The sequence below is a fragment of the Boleophthalmus pectinirostris genome, unplaced genomic scaffold (assembly GCF_026225935.1).
Source record: "Boleophthalmus pectinirostris isolate CB_2022bp ecotype Guang Dong unplaced genomic scaffold, ASM2622593v1 HiC_scaffold_9, whole genome shotgun sequence".
Lineage (NCBI taxonomy): Eukaryota > Metazoa > Chordata > Actinopteri > Gobiiformes > Gobiidae > Boleophthalmus > Boleophthalmus pectinirostris.
The window spans coordinates 39619402-39628625 of NW_026571541.1; the positions used below are offsets into that span (position 1 = coordinate 39619402).

Genomic DNA, 9224 nt, shown 5'->3' on the forward strand with positions numbered 1-9224 from the left:
GTGGTTCAGTCCTGGTTTAGTCCTGGTTTAGTCCTGGTTCAGTCCTGGTTTAGTCCTGGTTTAGTCCTGTTCAGTCCTGGTTCAGTCCTGGTTTAGTCTGGTTTAGTCCTGGTTTAGTCCTGGTTCAGTCCTGGTTTAGTCCTGGTTCAGTCCTGGTTTAGTCCTGGTTCAGTCCTGGTTCAGTCCTGGTTTAGTCCTGGTTTAGTCCTGGTTTAGTCTTGGTTCAGTCCTGGTTCAGTCCTGGTTCAGTCCTGGTTTAGTCTGGTTCAGTCCTGTTAGTCTGGTTAGTCTGGTTCAGTCCTGGTTCAGTCCTGGTTTAGTTCTAGTTCTGGTTCTGGTTTAGTTCTAGTTCTGGTTCTGGTTTAGTTCTAGTTCTGGTTCTAGTTCTGGTTCTGGTTTAGTTCTAGTTCTGGTTCTAGTTCTGGTTCTGGTTTAGTTCTAGTTCTGGTTCTAGTTCTGGTTCTGGTTTAGTTCTGGTTCTGGTTTAGTTCTAGTTCTGGTTCTGGTTTAGTTCTAGTTCTGGTTCTAGTTCTGGTTCTAGTTCTAGTTCTGGTTCTGGTTCTGGTTCTGGTTTAGTTCTAGTTCTGGTTCTAGTTCTGGTTCTGGTTTAGTTCTAGTTCTGGTTCTGGTTTGTTCTGTTTAGTTCTAGTTCTGGTTCTAGTTCTGGTTCTAGTTTAGTTCTAGTTCTGGTTCTAGTTCTGTTCTAGTTCTGGTTCTGGTTCTAGTTCTGGTTCTAGTTTAGTTCTAGTTCTGGTTCTGGTTTAGTTCTAGTTCTGGTTCTGGTTCTAGTTCTAGTTCTGGTTCTGGTTTAGTTCTAGTTCTGGTTCTAGTTTAGTTCTAGTTCTGGTTCTGGTTTAGTTCTAGTTCTGGTTCTAGTTCTAGTTCTGGTTCTGGTTCTAGTTCTAGTTCTAGTTTAGTTCTAGTTCTAGTTCTAGTTCTGGTTCTAGTTCTAGTTCTAGTTCTAGTTCTGGTTCTGGTTTAGTTCTAGTTCTGGTTCTAGTTTAGTTCTAGTTCTGGTTCTGGTTTAGTTCTAGTTCTGGTTCTAGTTCTGGTTCTGGTTTAGTTCTAGTTCTGGTTCTAGTTCTAGTTCTGGTTCTGGTTGTGTTGGCAGCAGTTGGAACGCTCTCATCAGGAGCAGTTGTCGTCTGCGTTGGCGTCGCTTTCGTCTCAGATTCGGCGTCTGTCAGACGTGTCCTGGCTCCTCCCCCTCATCGAGCCCACGGACGCCGAGGTAACTACAGCTACTACTACAAGTACTACGAGTACTACGAGTACTACAAGTACTACAAGTACTACAAGTGTTACGAGTACTACAAGTACTACAAGTACTACGAGTACTACAAGTACTACAAGTACTACTACGAGTACTACAAGTACTACAAGTACTACGAGTACTACAAGTACTACAAGTACTACAAGTACTAGTACTACACGAGTACTACAAGTACTACAAGTACTACAAGTACTACAAGTACTACGAGTACTACAAGTACTACAAGTACTACGAGTACTACCACTACTGCTCCTTTTGGCCCCATAGTATTACTACTATTGTTCTTGAAAGTACTACATGTTTTACTGTTACTGTGTAGTACTTTATGTTACTGCTCAGTACTTCATGTTACTGTGTAGTACTTCATGTTACTGCGTAGTACTTCATGTTACTGTGTAGTACTTCATGTTACTGTGTAGTACTTCATGTTACTGCGTAGTACTTCATGTTACTGTGTAGTACTTCATGTTACTGCGTAGTACTTCATGTTACTGTGTGTACTTCATGTTACTCTGTGTACTTCATGTTACTGCGCAGTACTTCATGTTACTCTGTGTACTTCATGTTACTGCGCAGTACTTCATGTTACTCTGTGTACTTCATGTTACTGTGCAGTACTTCATGTTACTCTGTGTACTTCAGGGCGCTCTGTCGGACTTCTCCAAAAGGGGGCGCTCGGCCAAGTTTCGCCTCGTCCCCAAATTTAAGAAGGAAAAGAACAACAAGAACAAAGAGACCAGCGCCTGCCTCGCCCTGCCAGGTACCACCTGCCGACACCTGCCGACACCTGCCACGACACCTGCCACGACACCTGCCACGACACCTGCCAACACCTGTCCCAGATCAGAATGTTCAGTTGTGTCTCTGCACAGAGACACGTCCTTCACTGAGACAAACTCTGGACCAAACTCACCTCAGTTACACAGAGAACTGCCCCTGTCTGTCCCTGTCTGCCCCTGTCTGCCCCTGTCTGCCCCTGTCTGCCCCTGTCTGTCCCTGTCTGCCCCTGTCTGCCCCTGTCTGCCCCTGCCTGTCCCTGTCTGCCCCTGTCTGCCCCTGTCTGCCCCTGCCTGCCCCTGCCTGCCCCCATCTTTTTAAACATGGCTCTCAGAATCAGGACAGACTCTTTGTGTGTCTGTGTTTGACTCTGTCCTGCTGGGGGCGTGTCTCTCTGTCTCACCTGGTGACATCACTTCCTGTTGCAGTGCACCTGTGGGGGACGGAGGAGGTGGGGGCGTGGCTCTGTGTGTCTGTGTCTCACCTGGTGACATCACTTCCTGTTGCAGTGCACCTGTGGGGGACGGAGGAGGTGGGGGCGTGGCTGGAGGCTCTGGCTCTGTCTGAGTACAGGGAGATCTTCAGTGGACACGACGTGAGAGGAGCCGAGCTGCTGTCGCTGGAGAGGAGGGACCTGAAGGTACCGACCTGGACCGGACCGGGACCAGACCGGGACCAGACCGGGACCAGACCAGCTTTAGACCAGCTTTAGACGGACTACAGACCGAGTTTAGACCGAGTTTAGACAGGCTCTAGATCGGCCCGGCTTTAGACCAGCGTTAGACCAACGTTAGCCTGGACTGGCTTTAGACCGGACCAGCTTTAGACCGGACTGAGGTCAGAACCTTTAGAACAGTTGGTTTACATTTAGTACAGAGCAGGTTTACATTTTTAGAACAGACAGCCTGGATTTGGTTTAGACCTGGTTTAGATTTGGTTTAGACCTGGTTTAGATCTGGTCCAGACCTGATTTAGACCTGTTTTTGACCTGGTTTAGACCTGGTTTAGACCTGGTCCAGACCTGGTTTAGACCTGGTTTACACTTGGTCTAGGTTTGGACTGGACTGGTTTTAGAACTGTTTTAAATCAGGTTTACTCCAGGCCCAGTCCTTATCCTACTCTGGTTCAGTTTTCGACCTGCCTGTCCTGGTTTAGTCCTGGTTTAGTCTAGAGCCCGACCGATATATCGGTTGGCCGATATTATCGGCTGATATGGGCAACTTTAGGCATATCGGCTATCGGCCGATATACTTGCTGATAGGGGCCGATATTTCACGTGGGCATGTTATACTTCGTTATAAATCTTAGACTCTCTACATTCTGTTCATTTAATCCAATTTACAGACAGATAAATGTCCTCATATGTGGCTCCACATCAGTATTTATCTACGGAGTCATTTGTCTGTGTCGTACTGTCCCTGAACACACCACAGAGTCACGTCACTCACGTGTGTTTGTTTACACCTGCAGACTCAGATCCAAACACTGAGATTATTTTCTTTTTACGGACAATCGGTTTGAGTCTGGATTAAAAGGACATTTATTAGTGCAGATTTGTGATGTGGGAGGAGCCTGTGTGATGTGGGAGGAGCCTGTGTGAGCGGTGAGTGTTGGAAATATGTCGACTCTGAAGCTAGTTTTTGTCATTTGTTATGGGTTAGCTGCTGTAGCTCCGCACATAAACACACTGTTTTCTATTGGTCTGTTAAAGTGATTATATTGTTCGTATATTTGTTACTGGACCTGCACTGATATGTAAATGAGCTGTGAACAGACGTGTGAATTATGACATTTGCGCATATAATTAATTACCGCGGCGCGCACGTATTTACGGCTAAAGGCTAATAGCGCTACTTTCTTTACTAGTTATGGGTCCGTCGCCAACGAAATGACTCTTAGAACCGGCTCTTTGAAGGGAACGACGGGAGCCTGATCCTTATTGGGAGCCGTGTTTTCTCTTTCTCTCACTTTTTTTCTCTTCACGCCGTGTGATTCGTGGTTTGACAGCAGCAGCGGCTGAAAACGAAACTTTGAGAAATTTGCGTGTACGTAGGATTAAAAAAAATAAAAATAAAAAAAACGAGCATATTTGACTGTAGTTTAGCATAAAATAAATAAGTCCCGGTTTAGTCCTTTTTCAGTCCTGGTTTAGACCTGGTTCAGTCCTGATTCAGTCCTGCTTTAGACGTGCTTTAGTCCTGCTTGCAACAAAACAATCTGAAGAGCCACTTGGGAGCCAAAAGAACCAGCAGCTTTTAGTGAGCCGAGCCAAAAGAGCCGGTTCTCTAAAAAGAACTGGAATAAACATCACTAGTGTCTAGAATGTGATGCAAAAATGCCATTAGTCCAACTGTCTGTAAATATGATGTAAAGAGTCAGAAGAACAATAAATGTTTCCTAAATAAACCCAATTTAAAATCCACCAGAGACAAACCTAAGTTTTTTAAACAATTCAACATTTACAGTGAATTTTTACATCACTAAATATATCGGCGATTATATCGGCAGCTCCAACTCCCATTATATCGGTTTCATATCGGCCACAGCAAAATCCATATCGGTCGGGCTCTAGTTTAGTCCTGGTCTAGTCCTCTTGTAGACCTGTCATAGTCCTGTCTCAGTCCTGGTTCTGACCCGGTCTTTTGCAGGATCTGGGAGTGACTAAAGTGGGGCACATGAAGAGGATCCTCCAGGGCATCAGAGAGCTGCACCGGAGCAGCAGCGCCAGCGAAGCCTGAGGTCTGTGCCCAGTCCTGGTTTAGTCCTGGTTTAGTCCTGGTCAGGTCCTGGTCCGGTCCTGGTCTATAACCGGTCTCTCTTGTGTTTCAGTGTGTGGTGGTTGCCGTCGTTCTTTTGCTGCTATCGAGCTCCGGCTCCTGACCCCGGCGTGACCCTTTGACCTCACAGATGACCCCTGACCCCCGGGGCTCTCCGCTCGGACCCACCAGTGCCTTCTGAACCGGACCAAACACCGAACAGAACCGCGCGGTCTCACGGGGTCCAGGCTCGGTCCAGAGAAACAACACACCAACCAAACACCGTCGAAGTGTCACAGTCCATCGAAAACAGGTCCAGTTTGTACGGAGGGTTTTTTTTTAGTTTCGTCTTCGTCGCGCTGGGATCACGTCAGACACAAGACGCCGTTTACTCAAGCGACTTTTCCCAACTTTTGCTTCATCACAGTTCACCCAAAGTTTGTCTCGACGCCCGACGAGAATCCACGACCAGTTCACCTTGAAAAAAAGTCCGTCTATGAGGTCACCGAAAAAAGAAGAGGAGAGGAAAAGGAGCGAAGGCGAACGAAAGTCTGACGTAAACTGTTTGATATTTATCGATGTTTTCTCCCAGCTCCAGCTCAAAAACTCTACGAACAAATCTCAGGGTTTAAAAAGTTCACGATTCTGAACGACTTCAACAGAGAGAAACCCTCACGAGACGACTGGATTTCAAAAAACGGGCGACACGGTGTGATTTTTGGCAATTTTTGAGCTGATTTTTCCATCGTGCGACTGTCTATGGATTGAGTTTAAACATGAGGTAACGAGAACCGATCAATCCCTCAGGACCAGCTCCTGAATCATAGGTCGCAGGAAAATCAAACCTGTATTACCGAACGTAAACCGTGTGATATTTTCGATGGTTTCACTCGGCTCCAGCTCAAACTCTACGACCAAATCTCAGGGTTTAAAAGTTCACAGCTCACGATTCATGTTCAACAGAGAGAAACCCTCACGAGAGGCGACTGGATTCAGACAGGTTTGATTTTTCTGCGACCGATGATTGTCAGTCAGGATCTGGTCGTGAGGGATTCATCGATTCTCGTTACCCCAGGTTTAAACTCGATCCAAAAACAGTCGCACGATGGAAAAATCAGCTCAAAAATGGCCAAAAATCACACAGTGTTGCCCGGTTTTTGAAATCCAGTCGTCTCGTGAGGGTTTCTCTCTGTCGAAGTCGTTCACAATTGTGAACTTTTTAAACCCTGAGATTTGTTCGTAGAATTTGGGCTGGAGCTGAGAGAAAACATCGAAAATATCGCACAGTTTACGTCCGGCTTTAGTTCGCCTTCGCTCCTTTTCCTCTTCTCTTCTTCTGTTGGCAACCTCATCAACGGACTTTCTTTTGCGGTGAACTGGTCGTGGATTCTCGTCGACCGTCAAGACAGGTTTGATTTTCCTGCGACCCACGGTTCAGGAGCTGGTCCTGAGAGATTCATCGTTTCTCATTACTCCATGTTTACGACACGAAGCACGACAAACAATTAAGACAAAACTCGATTCTAAAAAACAGTCGCACGAGGGAAAAATCATCTCTAAAAGGACCAAAAATCGCACAGTGTCGCCCGACTTTAGGTGATTCTCGGAGATTCCTTCCAGCGATGGCGCGACTTGAGCAGATAAAGGGTCTAGACCAGGGCTGGGCAAACTTTCTGACTCGTGGGCCACAAAGGTTCTAAAATGTGACCGAAGAGCCGGACCAGGAGCAGATGGACGGAGTTTTTTGGTGATCCACCTCGTAAGAGAAAAAAATAACCTGGGAAATGTAGAAAACAGCTCCAGTCATCTTTACAGACAGGTAAAAAAATGGCATAAAACGCCGCACCTCAACGAAGTCGACTGGATCTAAAGTGCACCATCTGTTGGTAAACTCCGGAATTGCAGGGAAAATAAAACTTTAACGAGGTTTATGATTATCATTACTGTTATTATTATTATTATTATTTATTAAAGTTCGACGGTCCGTAGTTCGTCCACCCCGGTCTAGAATGACGCGTCGGTCGCTGAAATCACTTCTGGACAGGAAACTTCAACAGCGATTCGTTCGGCGATTTGTTCAACATTTCGTTCAACAATTTGTTTATCGATTCGTTCATCGATTCGTTCAGTGATGTGTTCAACATTGCATTCAGAGATTCGTTCAGCCATTTGTCCAGCGATTCGTTCATCAATGCATTCGGCGATGCGTTCAACATTTCGTTCAACATTTCGTTCAGCGATTCATTCAACATTTCGTTCATTGATTTGTTCAACATTTCGTTCAACAATTTATCGATTCGTTCAGCAAGTTATTCAACATTTCGTTCAGCGATTCGTTCAACATTTCGTTCAGCGATTCGTTCACGTGCAGCGTCTGTAATCGTGATTTCAGCGTAAGGAGGATGAGGAAGAATTTCTACTGAGGATCTGAGGAGCAGAAAAAAGGACAAACAGTCGCCGTGTTTCTGTTTCCTTCTAAAATCCTCCGTACAAACTTTAAAGATTCGTCAAACATGAATCAGTCCAAACACAAGTCCAGAGGATCAGAGAGAAGAAACGACGAGGACATGGGTCAAAGGTCAATTATCAGTCAGGGATCAGCTCGAATCCACGTGGCACCAAAACCACACGGGACAAAAAAAACAACTTTACTTTCACTTTCAACTGTTGTCAACCAGCACTGAAACTGTCGGATTCCTGAAACTCAAACGGACTGAACACGGGGAGGGCATCTGACACACCTCCTGTTTTTATAATCTCTGGTTTCGTTCCTGGATTCTCGTGAGACTGAATTGTGGTTGGTGTTTTTTTTTTTTGATTGACGGCAGCTCGGCCCAATCGCAGCCATTCCCCGTGACCACACCCCTTTAAACTGGACCACTGTGACCAATCAGAGACGAGGCGTTTATCTGTGGACGTTTTTCTATTAAACTCGTATTTATTGTGGTTTCTCACAGACTGTGGACTTTAAACGAGAGGACACGAGCGAGCGAGTCTGCCCCCTGCAGGACCACGCCGCGACTGCCCCCCGCATATCGTCTACGGAACCAAACCTGCTGAAGCGGCGTTTTGAAAACACTGAAGAGGAAGTATTTACCTTTGTGGGTTTTACAGAGGGGTATTTACCTCTGCTCCTCGTTTGGATTTACCCCACAGAAGTAAATCCTCCTCTTTAAGGCGCTTTTAGACTCAGAGGACTCTGTTGGACTCGGAGGACTTGTGAGGACTCGTTTAGACTCCAGAGCCGCTCGGACACGTCTCTGTACAGACTCATGTGACTCAGATCCTCGGGGCCTTTAATCCTGGACTCCAGTGCAGTGTCTCCTGTGACCTGTAGGGGGCAGACTCCGCTGGGACTCGTCTGTCCTGACCTGTAGGGGGCAGTATTTGTTCTTGTATTAAATGTAGTGATGTCATAAATGTGTTTTTGTTTGACCTTTGACCCGATTCTGCCTTAAACTGTCTCTGGGCCAAACTCTTGTCTCTGCCTCTTTATTTACTCCGTCGTACAGCGCTCGTGTGTCTGACCTCTGACCTCTGACCTGAGGAGCGTCCTGTTCTGGGACTTTGTAAATCAGTTTTGATCTAAAACCACGTCATAAAAGAAACAAGTGCGACGACTTCAGTATCGCTCTGACGTTTCAGCTCAGACCTGGATCGTCTACAGTTTGGCCATTGGTGCCGTTTGGGTGTTTAGGTGTGTGGTCGTTTAGGCGCCCCGAGCGCGCCCCGAGCCGCGCCCCGAGCCGCGCCCCGAGCCGCGCCCCGAGCCGCGCCCCGAGCCGCGCCCCGGTGTTCAGGCTGGAGACTGTGATGATGTCATACTCTCAGATGGGGTCAGAGGTCACAGTTCTGTTGATCACTTTGAACTTTACAGTGAAATCTCCAAAAGGTCAAATCACAAATGTTGAACCAGATCATTTCTGTAAGAGACCAGAGCCAAGAACTCACCGTACCCCGACACCGACTGTGGACCTGGACCCTGGACCTTCACTAGGACCAACTGCTGACCATCATGACATCATTATAAAAAAAAAAACAAACCAAAATGAAGCAAATCACACATTCATTTCATATATTTGTTTAATGTTTAATAATCATTTGCTCCTGTTACACATGGATGGATCTGCAGCCGGGAACCGGAGCTCTGAGACTCCACGGGCTCCGAGCTCCGGTTCTTGGGTCTTTCTCTTCTTTTTCTTTCAGACGTCCCCGAGGCGTCCAGCGGGTTTTTTGACGCTGTGATCTCGTTTATATTTGTTATCACAGGGTTTTCGTGAAGGTCCTGAAGACGTGGTGATATGATCCCGCCCATAACTCGATGAAATCTGATTGGCTCAAACAACTGTCAGTCTCAAACTCATCCTCACGTTGAGTTGAGTCGCTCGGGTCTTTGCTCCTGCAGGTGTTTAGTTCAG

The 9224-nt window shown here is 46.4% G+C and overlaps 1 protein-coding gene across 4 annotated transcripts in view; it reads left to right on the top strand.

Moving 5' to 3' along the window:
* The window catches only part of LOC110172162 (diacylglycerol kinase delta-like), a 51706-nt gene extending 43425 nt beyond the window's left edge, over positions 1 to 8281 (top strand). For 3 of the 4 annotated variants that reach the window (XM_055166584.1, XM_055166582.1, XM_055166586.1), the window contains 5 exons: positions 1112 to 1231; positions 1916 to 2033; positions 2479 to 2690; positions 4699 to 4789; positions 4880 to 8281. In XM_055166584.1, coding sequence (XP_055022559.1) covers positions 1112 to 1231; positions 1916 to 2033; positions 2479 to 2690; positions 4699 to 4788 — 540 coding nt within the window. In that variant the 3' untranslated portion in view covers position 4789; positions 4880 to 8281. The remainder of the gene's footprint in view (positions 1 to 1111; positions 1232 to 1915; positions 2034 to 2478; positions 2691 to 4698; positions 4790 to 4879) is intronic. The other variant, XM_055166583.1, reaches the window with a different exon arrangement.
* Positions 8282 to 9224: the final 943 nt, after the last annotated feature.